Source organism: Gobius niger (assembly GCF_951799975.1).
Source record: "Gobius niger genome assembly, chromosome: 1".
Classification (NCBI taxonomy): domain Eukaryota; kingdom Metazoa; phylum Chordata; class Actinopteri; order Gobiiformes; family Gobiidae; genus Gobius; species Gobius niger.
In genome coordinates, this window is record NC_136852.1 from 55908190 (window position 1) to 55920866 (window position 12677).

Below are 12677 nucleotides of genomic sequence, written 5' to 3' on the forward strand. Positions count from 1 at the left end.
AAGTCAACATTTTTTCCCCATTAGCTTATAAAACAAATTTTCAACGAATTAGCTCACATTGTGGAGACAAAATATGAACGTGTAGTTTTATCAGAACATAAATGAGTCACAGATCATGCTTTTAATTTGAAGCCGTGGTCCGGAGGTGCAGCTGTAGCTGTCCTGACGCTGACGCTGCTTCTGTGGCTGATGGCTCTTCTCCAGTGACTTGGGACCACAGGCTGGATTAAAGTTAGTTCTTGCGACGAACCACCAGGTATGTACCTCTTTCTCTGCTCATTCAACCATGTCTGCAAACATAAACGCCCTAAATGTTAAAAACTCCCCCTCCCCAACTAACTTCGCTGGATTATGAAACTTTAAAAAGTGGTAAACGTTTTGCAGCATGTGTTTGTTGCAGATTTGGGACGCTCAAATTGACTTCAACTTTCCATTTTTCCCCCCACAGATTATTTCCCCACAGTTTCATTGATGCATGTTTTTCTTAACCTCATTCACGACACATTGGCCTCGGCTACTACGTTGAGAGGATAGTAGTGGGTGTGATCAGAGGAGAGACACTTTGCTGCACGCAGTGGCCTCTAAAGTTCTTACTTCGCAATTCTACTTTAAAGTTCTGCCATTTCAATCATCAAATCGAAATCATGCAAACAACATAATGTCACTTATTTAAGAGTTTATTCATTCGTACTTGTTGTTTAGCCGATATTTATTTTTGCTTTACAATCTGCAATGACCACTCTGCTATTTAATTGTCATTCCAGGCAGGATAATTGTTACTTTACGTCCTTTTTCTAGATCTTTCTTCATTGGGACATTTCTCACATTCTTGTGTCTGAACCACTTGGCTTGTCTGAGATTGGTGGGTGTTGGGTTCTCCTTCATCAGCATATCTTGGAGGAACTGAGAACAAGTTGGTGGTTGTTCACATGGAAAGCTGCCATGGCAGAGACAATGTGTATCTGCTCCCATGTAACTATGTTTACCTGTGCATAAAAGTCACTCTGGGTTTTACTATTGGTGGTAGAGGATCAGTCTCAGAGATCCTTTCGAAGTGGACTGAACTTGATGCACTGTGGACAATAGGCTGCAGTAAAATGCACAAACGTGGCTTTGTGCTCAGTCCTGCTCTGCTGGTTTCGACTGACACAGTGCTGTGAAGGTGAGGTTTGCTCCCTCTCTCCACCCCCTTCAGGGTCCCCCACTTGTTCCTGTTCTTTATGCTTCATTTGGGAAGTGTTTGATTGGTTCACTTTTGTTGCCCTGTTAGCTTCACGTATCCTGGATCTACTAAGTGAATGGCAGGCGGCCATTCACTTCTGCTTTTTCGGGGGCAAAGAAACTGTAAATTGTATTCTTTTTTATCCCCCTTCCTCATCCCCACGCTACCACCTCCTGTAGTTTTCTGGGTCAGAGCAGAGCATTCCCCAACTCTGCTGTCATCACCACAGTAGCGCTGCTGGCTTGACAGTCTATAGTTCCATGATGATGACTATTCACACGTTACACTGCTAAATCATGTGATGACTGCTGTTGTGATATTTGGCAATGTACTGAATATAATTGCAATGTCTTCTTCCACGTTGTTTGGCAAAACCTTTACACTGCATTATCCCAGTGACTGACAGACCGTTAATTAAAAACAGTTCTTGATTTTTCTTCGGTGCATCGATGACATGTCTTCAGGCAACAGTTGCAATTCCTGTTGTGTTTTGCCTTGTCGCAGCATGTCTGCAGTTGTAAACGTGTCCAGGGCAGGCAGTCAAAAAGGGAGACCTAACAAACATAACAAATCCTGCTACAAATCTTTTTCTTAAACTAGACAATGGTTGTATAATATATGAATAGAATTAGTCAACGATATTTAACATGTCACTACAACCTGCACACTTGAGGAAGTCACAAACCGGTCCCAAGCCAGGATGAATTTAGATACCGAATGTGTTAAATGAGCCAATGATTTACAGTGAAAACTTCAGAAGGTTGAAAGATCAGGTTTTGCGTCCAGTCAGTCAACAATGTGTTTGGAAATCTTAGTTTAAAGGTGGGTTTGTGTAATGACGTATTGGATAGCAGATCTACCTACATTAATAGCATCTGTGTAATAAATTGTCCATTGAGCCTCTCTGGGAGAAGTGTGGCATCATCCATTCTGAAAGAACGTTTCGGACCGGCCTGAATGGTGCTGTGGGTGGGGGATGATATCACCCTCCCTCACAAGCCCTATTATTGGGCACCAGGCAGAAAGTGGGTGAGAGGTTGAGGGGTGCTCTCGAAGGGGATTTGTGGATTCCTGTGCAAGTGATGTATTATCCTTTAATGGTTCAAAGCCTGAAGTATAATAATGGAGAGGAAGAATGGTTCTCTCGCTTGTTTTGAAAGCATGAGAGATAAGTGGAATATAAAGTACCCGGTAAGTTAGTTAGGAATTACCGGCAACAGTTCATTTTGTAATCATGGAGGTCAGTTTTTATTTCTCTCCTATGTGTCTTCTCAAAGTTTAAGAATTATATACAAAGCGCTTTCCTTCCACTCAAAGCTTTTCATACTATATCATAAAACACATTCACTCATGTTCTTACACAGACACTGATTAGTGTCTTGCCCAAGGACTACGCACCAACACAGAGATCAGTGGACGCTCTAGCAATTGTGCTCCTGCCGCCCACTTGTGTTCCATCCTTTCAGAGATAAACATTTTCATTGACGTAACATGGCCTTGTACTACATCGCTAAAGGAATGATCTTAGACATACTGTATTTCTCCTCCGCGAGAGGCTGAAAAGGTGAGACGTTCAGCGTATGTTGCCAACTACCTCAATCGAAAGTGATGCAGTAATCCTTCTCAGGGGCCAAGACTGTTCGCAAAAAGGATTTAATTAACCGCAGTAAAATGTCAGTGCTTTGAGGTGATTCCTGTTGACCCAGTTTGGGTGTGAACAATTCACACAACTGTCGCCATCTATGTTCACACAACGAACCACAAAGAAGAACCTTAATTCCTGGTGTGCCTCCCTTCTCTTCACTGCTCTGGAGTGCTCGTGTCTGGGCTCATGTCTACATATTGTCATGACTTGAGGTTGCATTCACCATTCTGTTGTAATAATAGAGATTTCAAATTAGGGCTGCACAATATATCGCAAAAAATATCGTATCGCGATATTAGCTGATGCAATATCCGTATCGTGAGAAGCCACAATATATCGCAACATCACCATAGCCTTCATCTCACTGAGATCGACCCATTTTTGTTCCAAACTCAAACTCATGCATTGAAGTCATGTGTAAAAGTTCAGTTTTAGTTTAACATGTACTAGCTTTGTTTAATTCTACCCTTGTTTTGGTCCTGATTGGGTGTTTTTTAAGTCTTGTTTTGACACAATTTGCTGAAAAAAATGGAACATATCGTGAAATATCGCAATAATATCGTTATCGCGATATTGCACAGCCGTATCGCATATCACTTCAATATCATGCAGCCCTATTTCAAATGCTTTTTAGTATTGATATTATACTGTGAACCCAACACTGAGTTTGATGTTAATAATAATGAGGATAATAATGGATTAGCCTTTTATGGTGCTTTTCCAGACGCTAAAAAACTCCATTTGGGCATCGCAAAGGCGCTATGGCAATAATCATTGTGTATAATATGTGAATTTACAATGTTCATCTTCCAAAAGTTAAAGACACTATACCTGATTGTTTTTCTTGCATTGAATATATCATGTTTTGCCCTCCTTTAGTATACTGTAAACCTAGACACTTGTGGGAAAAAATACTGTGCCTCATTCAGCATTTGTATCACTCCCATGAACTTACAGGCTAGTTTCCTTTTTTGTTTAGTCAGACTCGGAACAGTTCTGTACACGTTCAAATTTTCTAGCATTTCTGTGAAAGTGACCCTGAAAAGTGACCCTGCAAATTGTGAAATGTGCCCATGAACTCATCCCTGGGAAGAATGTGCAACAAATATGTTCTGCAAGTTAGGAATGATTTTAGACCATGAGTAACAATTGAATTTAGTGGCTTTCTATTGCATTGTTTGTATTAAAAAAAGAACAAATGTATAGGGTTTTTAATTTTGTATTTATTGCATCTTGGGTTTCTGAAATGAGCTAATGCCTACTTCTACTGTTTACTGTCTATCATTATTTTATTTCACTCGATTTTGCTTTTATGTTTTGTTCACAACAATGCAATGTTTCTTTGTAGCTTGAAGTTTGTGCATTTTGATAATACACTTCCATCTCTCTCTTTCAGAAATGTCTGTGAATGAGTGGTTAAGCTCACTTCGCTCAAACTTGGGATATTCTGAATCAGAGAGGCCCCGGGGCGTACTGTCCTCTCTGCCCTTGTCCACTCCTTCTTTGCTGGGATTGGGAGCTTTGGCCTCAGTCACTGCATACTGGTTGATGACCCGTCCACGACCCATGCGTCCCACTGTGGATCTGAAGGCTCAGTCTGTGGCTGTCGATGTGAGTGTTAGGGCTGCACAAGTAATCACAACTGAATCGATAGTCGCAATTAGCAATTTAGGGTCATGTGATATTATCTGCAAAAAAAAAAACATATTCTGTGATCACCTAACATGCTCTAAAATAGATGTAGTTCTTGTTGCAATATCCTCATTGTGGACTTTTGTCTTTCTTATAGGGAGATCCCTGCTGCAGAAGGTCAGCTCTTCTGCCAGACAACAAACTGCAAGATTTCTACTATGAGGACAGTAAGACCGCCTACGCCATGTTTCAAAGAGGCATCAGAGTCTCAGGTAATAATCAAAATATATAGTCTATGTCACAGGGTTCAACTTTATTGTTTTTACCTTGATCAACATTACAGATACATTCAATAGATTCTTCATCACAGAGACATTGATTGACATTGATGACTACCACTTTGTTTTTGTACACAGGATCCATACAGTATGCCTTTCTGTACTGAAATGCATTTACATTTTCTGTATGTTGAATAAGAGTTCATATGTTCTGTGTTTCTCAGGAGGCGGCCCGTGTCTTGGCTACAGAAAGCCTGGACAGCCATACGAGTGGATCTCCTACACTGAGGTCTCACTAACTTCTATTTATACTCTATATTTGTTATATTTGATCTACTTGCTTTGCTGACACGATGTTGTCTTCTATCTGTCAGGTGGCTGAGCAGGCGCAGCTTCTGGGCTCCGGGCTGTTGGCCAAAGGGTGCCAGCCTAACTCCAGTCAGTTTGTTGGGATTTTTGCGCAAAACAGGCCAGAGGTAAGATGAGATAAGATAAGATTTATTGATCTCACAATGGAGAAACTGACTTGTTACATCAGCTCTCAAGATACACTCAGGGGTGCAAAATAGACAGGAAATGCGCAATCAAGTAATAGTAACTAGAGGTATCATATATGCAATGAATATAAAAAAACTTTTGAAGGGCAATAGGAAAGAAAAAAATAATTATATATATATGTATATATTTATATATGCATACAGAATGTACAATTTCGCAATATCAAAAAGTCAACATTGGCAGTGCAAAGTTTACGGTCATAGTGCGGGTGCATGTGGTTTCACACAGGTTATTGCACATGAGTTACTTTACAGTAGTGCTGTACAGTCTGACAGCAGTTGAGATGAAGGACCTCATGCCCTTCACCAGACAAGCTCCTCTACAGTCCCATGCAGTGGGTATTGTCCATGATCGATGAGAGCTTGGTGGTTAATAGCCCCCTGTCCCTCACCTCCTCCACAGAGCTGGACCTCCTGACCAGCTTGTTCAGTCTGTTCTTGTGCCGCTCTCTACTGCCCGGGGTCTAGCACTAACCTGGCTAACGCCAGACTGCTGTGTGCGCTCGAATCATTTCGAACTGCACGTGATTTTAGTCTGGCGTTAGCCAGGCTAGTCTTGCACATGGCAGCGTAGTGCATAGCAGGGGCTACCACAGAGTCATGAAAAGTCCTGAGCAGATGCCTGCTCACTCCAAAAGACCTCAGTCTCTTCAGAAGTTGAAGGCAACTTTGGCCCTTCTTCTTAGTTGTAGGACTCCTAGTAATTTACAGCCATAATCTATGCAATAGACAATGCTTTTATGTACAGGCTGGTAGAGCAATTTCCCTGCCCCTGAGTGTGAATAAGTTTGATTCAGCTACCGCTTTCTTCACTCCTTTCTCTCTTTCCTTTCTTTCTGGTAGTTAAACGTTAAGGTGAAGAGGCCCAAAATTAGATAGATATTGCTGTCACTAAATCTGACAGGACAAACAACTTTTTGTTTTAATCATTGTGCAAAAATTATTCTAAAGACACATTTTTTGTAAAGTCAGAGTATTTTCTATTCACATGTCTGATCAAGTGTACATACAGTATGTTATTGTTATGTCTGTCTCTGTCGCCCTCTGCTGGAAGTAGTGGACAATCTCGGAGCTGGCTTGTTACACTTACTCCATGGTACTGGTGCCTCTGTATGAAACTCTTGGGATCGAAGCGATGGTTCATATCCTAGATCTGGGTAAGATCAATATAAATATGATGTGTTATTAATGCAAGTTGCACAATATTAAACACATATACACAACACATACATTCTGACGAGAACCCCAAAGATATGCCGTTTTAGAAAGGCTCTCAAACTTGATCAACTCTCATGGGCTCCTATCTCTTTAGCAACTCATAAACTACCTTCTACATCCCAACCACAAATTGGTGACCTGTGTGTAGATGAAGCGGAAATACAAGTTTCGTATTCATGATCAAAACTTTTCCAAAATGAGAAAACATAGAATTTGGACATTTAAGCCTTTGGCCTCTTTGATTGTTATCTTACACCAAGTGGCGTTTTGGGCATAATCGGGATGTTACTTTTGTGCCTGTACTTTATTGCTCTAATTGTATCTTATTTTGGGGTAGATTATTCATAATTATAGGGATGAGTATGTGATATATTGGATAAACCACGATGTTTCCACAATGCTGTCTTCCAGTGTCCTTAAATCCACATGAAGCTTCATCAAGTGGATATTACGTCTACGAGCAAAATTAAGAAGTGTAGCTCAAAATGTGATGTGTTTTGCAGCTGAAATTTCATTGGTGATTTGTGACCGTGAAGAGAAGGCAGCATCTCTTTTGGAAAACAAAGAGAACGGCGTGAGTCCCAAACTCTCCTGCCTCGTCCTCTTCAATGAATTCAGTGAAGCCTTTTTGGAGCGAGCCAAGAAGTGTGACGTGGAAGTAGTGAAATACGCACAGCTCATTGTAAGTATGGATATGTTTTTTTGTATATACTTCCAGGACACCTTTTTATTGGTTTTGTGTGCTGAAATAATCCAAATGGGTGAAGACAAAATGATCATAACCTAGACCACAGACTGAGGATTACTCGAATATAAATGAATCAAAACACAATTTCTGGTATGTTTCTGCGAGGGCAACATTATAACACACCTCCATGTTCTCCTCAGGAACTGGGGAGAGAAAACCTCCGCGATCCTGTGGTGAGTTCACTGCCTCTTTATCAAACCGTAAATACCTTTATCGCCCTCTAACTCCTGGGACGACAGTTTTATTGTTGCCTCGCTGTGTAAAGATATCATTAACAGTGGAGGAAGCTTGTTGTAATTACATTGTTATATTTTCTTGCCCCGCTGCAGCCGCCCCAGCCCGAAGATCTGGCAGTGGTTTGCTTCACCAGCGGCACCACAGGTAGAGACTGTTCCCATCTGCATAATTACTGTGGCCTCATATCATTAGACAAGTGTCCTCCGTTTTCCACTAACAAGCTACGGTTTTCTTTGTGGCACTGCAGTAATAACCTGTTTATTTTCTTTTGGGGTCCAGGAAAACCCAAGGGAGCTATGATCACCCACGGCAACATCGCCTCCAACATATCCTCTGTTATTAAGGTCCTGGAGGTCTGTGTCTACACTTCTGAGCTAATTGAGAACAGCTTTTTAGCCTCACAATTTGTCCCCTTTTGTAACTGTCCCATTACCAAGTGCGCCTAATGGTATGAGTAATTGGTTGTTTGATTGTCCGTGTCGCTGCGAGGTTGTTAAACTAATTGCGTAATAAAGATTGCAGAAGTTGTGCAGTAGAAACGTTAATGTGTCCCCGGTGCATTGCTCAATTTGCTCTCTCTTCACTCAGGGTTTCGTTGTGATCAGACACGATGATGTGTCGATCTCCTACCTGCCTCTCGCCCATATGTTTGAACGGATGATGCAGGTAGATATCATTTTTTCTTACTTGTTTATTGGCTAGGCAGAAATGTGAATTAAAGTGGGACAAAGTGGGTGAATTGGAATGAATTAATGCATTTAGAATCAATGTGAAACTTTTGCTGTACATTACTGACTTCAACATAACTTCCAAAACATCTTTTTCTTTTCTTTTATTTAATCTTGTCATATGATAATAGGCATTTTATTTTATTTGTCAAAATGGACAAACTTATTTTTTACCATATTTGTGGTGACCAAGTCTGAATAATGGATGGAGGCAGTTGTTTTTTTAACCTCCTTCCACCTGAACTGTGCACATTTTCTCCAGTTTGTCATCACCTAAATCTAATAGCTTCTCGAAAAATGTATCAAAATAGCAACACAAAACGAGAAGCGGATGAAAGCGCGACACACATAAAAACAAAAGCGACAGAAAGATGACAAGAAAGTGATGGAAAAAGTTGCAACAAAGTGACAAAAGAGCAACAAAAGAGTGATAAAAAAGCGATGGAGAACAAAAAGTATAAAAAAGTGACAGCACGGCAACAACGCAAGGAAAAAGTTCTGTTTAGATCGGTTTTGTTAGTCTTAGCTTTCGAATGAGGTGTTGCATGAGATGTTACACTGGCTTATAGCTCTCCAGTTAAGAAACTTTTAGATTTGAGTAAAGCCAAACTAGAGAAAAAACGCTCGGTTCAGGTGGGGGTTAAGAGGTTAATATCAAATTTGCTTTAAGTTTTCATGTTGTCGCCACAATGTGAGAAAAATGGTAAATGGGTCTCAACTTTTCTACCTTCGTCTGGCCCAAAGCGCTTTACAGCAAGTAACCAGTCACCCATTCGCACTCTCATTCATACACCAAAGTGCACAGACACTGGAAGCAAGGAGGGTGAAGTGTCTTGCCCAAGGACACAACGGCGGTGGCACCTTCAGGAGCCGGGATTCGAACCCCTGACCCGATAAATGTTTAATCGGGGGAACAATAATGTACAATGTTACGATTAAGCAATTTATTTGTTCTCTTGACATGTAAGCTTCCTTCTGGACACAAACTTGTCTTCCCTTAATGCACAGCATACAGAAAAACTACCAAACTGTAAAGAAAATGTATTCAACATGTATTCGACATCAAAAACAGTATATCGCTTCATTGATGCCACTTTGAGTAATCCCATTTACTTTGGCCATTTCTTCTTCTACTGCTGAAATTCCCTGATCTGTATTTCCTGGATTTTATTATGGAACACAAAGTTTTCCGGTCCATAAATCATTTCTAAACCCATTTAGAGGAGTCAAATGTGTGTTGTTGGTTTTTTTAGCATGCCGTTAAAAGTTAATGTTCTATGTGCACTCTGACCATGTTAAATGCTTCACTCTTTCAGGTGACTCTGTTCTGCCACGGCGCACGTGTGGGATTCTACCAAGGCGAGATCGCTCTCCTAATGGACGACATCAAGACTCTCAAGCCCACCTTTCTCCCTGTCGTGCCCCGTTTGCTAAATCGCATCTATGACAAGGTCTGGGCAACGGTTGTGGATGCGTAAATAAACCTTGCATTTTGTCATGGTCTTGAATACATGTTTTTGGGTCCTTTTTTCAGATTCAAGGTGGAGTGACCTCGCCATTACGTCGGACTTTGCTGAATTTTGCTGTGAGGAGGAAGCAAGCAGAGCTCAGCAGCGGAGTTGTACGAAATGATAGTCTCTGGGACAAACTTGTGTTCAAAAAGATTCAGGTCAGTAATTATAATACTGTTTAAGTTTTCAGGGACATTTGTATGTTTTCTTCTGTGATTACTTACTGTCAGTAAAGGACTCTGAGGGAGCCGCGTTTGCAATACTTTGCATAAATAAAAACATTTTAAGTATGCATATTTCTGATCTAAATTTGTTTCATAGACTTACCATTTCATGCTTGGATTTCATTTGTACACAGAGAAAAACAGCTTACCACAGCAGTAATATGTAAAAAATGTGTTTTGCATTAGGCGAGTCTAGGTGGTAAACTTCGTTTTGCCCTGACTACGTCGGCCCCAATCTCCCCCACGGTGCTGTCCTTCCTCAGGGCCACTCTGGGCTGCCTCATCTTTGAGGGTTATGGTCAGACTGAATGCACTGGAGGCTGCACGTTCTCTATGCCTGGAGACTGGAGAGCAGGTACTCGCTCTTACACACAAAGAGGGGGTTTGATCATTGAATAAAATGAAATTTGTCAAAGTGTTTGTGTTTTAAGGTCATGTTGGTGCTCCAACGCCTGGTGCCTTGGTAAAAGTGGTGGACATTCCTGAAATGAACTATTTAACCAAGAACGGTGAAGGAGAGGTGAGCTTTGATTCAGTCCTGGGTTCAATCCCCAGACGGAGCCTTTCTGGTTTCCCCAACCGCTAAAACATGTACAATTGGTCAGGATGGGTGAATGTGTAAGTGAGTGGTGGTTGGAGGGGCCAATGGTGCAGATTGGCAGCCTCGCTTTGGTCAGTCTACCCCAGGGCAGCTGTGGCTTCTATAGTTGCTTATCAAGTATGAAGTTAATGAATAATATACAAAAATCGTCAAGCGAGTAAAAGAGCAATATAAGACAGTGGGCTGCAATAGCAGTAATGTACCACTGTTCTTTACTTGGTTTTCCTACTTGTGGTTGCCTTTTAATGTACTTTTTGGTGGTGTTCTTTTATATTTCAGCTTCAAGGTTGAATGTCGTCTGATGCATTTTTTTGTTTTTGTTTCCCAGATCTGCATTAAAGGCCCAAGTGTCTTTCAGGGCTACTTGAGGGACCCAGAGAGAACAGCCGAGGCTCTGGACAGTGATGGCTGGCTACACACAGGAGACGTGGGGCAGTGGCTTCCTGTAAGATGACACATGCTTATCCACAGGTTTCAGGCACATAACCTTTATCATGTGCAGAACGGTACAATTCTATGGCAAACAAAATGAATGGTTAACATTTATCAAATGGCACTGGCTACAATTATTTATGTAAAATAAAAACTGATGCAGAAAAAAAAGCAGCTGCAGGGTTAGCAGGCAACTATATTCTGAAAAACATGCAGCTCCTGAATTACTCTCCAGCAACTCATATTTTAAACCTCTTCCTATGGTTAGTGTTTAAAAAAATATTGCTTACTGAAGCCCTAATTGTGACATTCATTTCTATTGTTATTGTTTGCCTGCCTCTGCGCTTGTCTAGAATGGCACTCTACGCATCATTGACAGGAAAAAGCATATCTTCAAGTTGTCCCAAGGAGAATACATCGCTCCTGAGAAGATCGAAAATGTCTACATGCGCTGTGTCCCTGTACAGCAGGTGTTTGTGCATGGAGACAGTTTACAGGTAAGATGCAAAAGCATTCAAATGTCATAGTGTGAAATCATACTTATTTTTATTATTTTGTGCTAGTCTTACCTTATTGGTATAGTGGTGCCTGATCCAGAGGTGTTTGTTGGCTGGGCTAAAGAGCGAGGAATTGTGGGATCCCATCAAGAGCTGTGCCAGAACCCTGTATGTAGCACTTGTCTTCTACTGTTCATTCACTGTACTACTTTACTAATTAAATGTAATTAATGTGTAGGATGTTAAGAATGCAGTGCTGGAAGACATGAAAGATGTTGGTAAAAAAGCAGGGTTGAAGTCATTTGAGCAAGTTAGTATGATTTGACCAATGTGTTTAGAATTATTGATAGTCTGTCTTATAAATTTACATATTCATCTCTTTCAAGGTGAAGGATCTGTATCTGCACCCGGAGATGTTCAGCATTGCCAATGGCCTCCTCACTCCAACACTTAAAAGCCGACGGAACGATATCCGCAGAGTTTTTCAAGAACAACTTTCAGCAATGTACAGCAAGACGACGATTTGAGGCCTGGAGACAGAAGTGAAAACCGAGGTCCTTCATTCAGACAGTTGAGTCAAGTCAATCCACAGTGAGGCAGTGTATACCTGTATATGTGTTGTCTTTTTGCTTCGAATGTAGCACTAATTCAGACCAGGAGACAGTTTGAGCACATTTGCCGTCACCCTGTTTTGACAATTTAGAAATGTGTAACATTATGAAACTTACTATTGGTAGAAAGCACAATTTTAGGACACACGTCGACTTTTCCAAATAATGTATTAAAGCTGCTTTGAGAGGTCAGAGCCATATGCCAGCTAACTTGTGTTTTACTTTTGTTGTAATGTTTGATAATGGGTGTAAAATGTTTTTTGTAAACCAGTAAGAAATTTAATGTAACAAAACGTAAATACTGTACATCTCTCTGTTGAATCCTTTTGGTGAAAAAGATCTTGGTAGATAATTAAAAAAAAGCCATTATGTTTGATTGTAATGTCTTTTATTTGCAATAATACAACTGATGCACCTGTGCCATTTCAGTTCAGGTATCAGGTATGTTGTATTAAATGATATCAAAGCTTTAATACAGCCCAGAAATAAACTTCAAATAAGTTAAAACACCTTCAGTACAGTTAATGCTAAAATGC

General features: G+C 40.7%; 1 protein-coding gene across 1 annotated transcript; it reads left to right on the forward strand.

Moving 5' to 3' along the window:
• Nucleotides 1–146: 146 nt before the first annotated feature.
• acsl2 (acyl-CoA synthetase long chain family member 2) lies at nucleotides 147–12070 on the forward strand. The gene is made up of 20 exons (XM_079564854.1): nucleotides 147–256; nucleotides 4264–4478; nucleotides 4657–4771; nucleotides 5002–5066; nucleotides 5152–5253; nucleotides 6392–6491; nucleotides 7056–7234; nucleotides 7441–7473; nucleotides 7630–7681; nucleotides 7817–7890; nucleotides 8126–8203; nucleotides 9582–9716; nucleotides 9800–9934; nucleotides 10187–10355; nucleotides 10432–10520; nucleotides 10930–11046; nucleotides 11387–11530; nucleotides 11597–11698; nucleotides 11769–11840; nucleotides 11917–12070. Exons 2-20 carry the CDS (start codon nucleotides 4266–4268, stop codon nucleotides 12055–12057), a joined length of 2115 nt encoding a protein of 704 aa, XP_079420980.1. The 5' UTR covers nucleotides 147–256; nucleotides 4264–4265; the 3' UTR covers nucleotides 12058–12070.
• The last annotated feature ends 607 nt before the right edge of the window (nucleotides 12071–12677 follow it).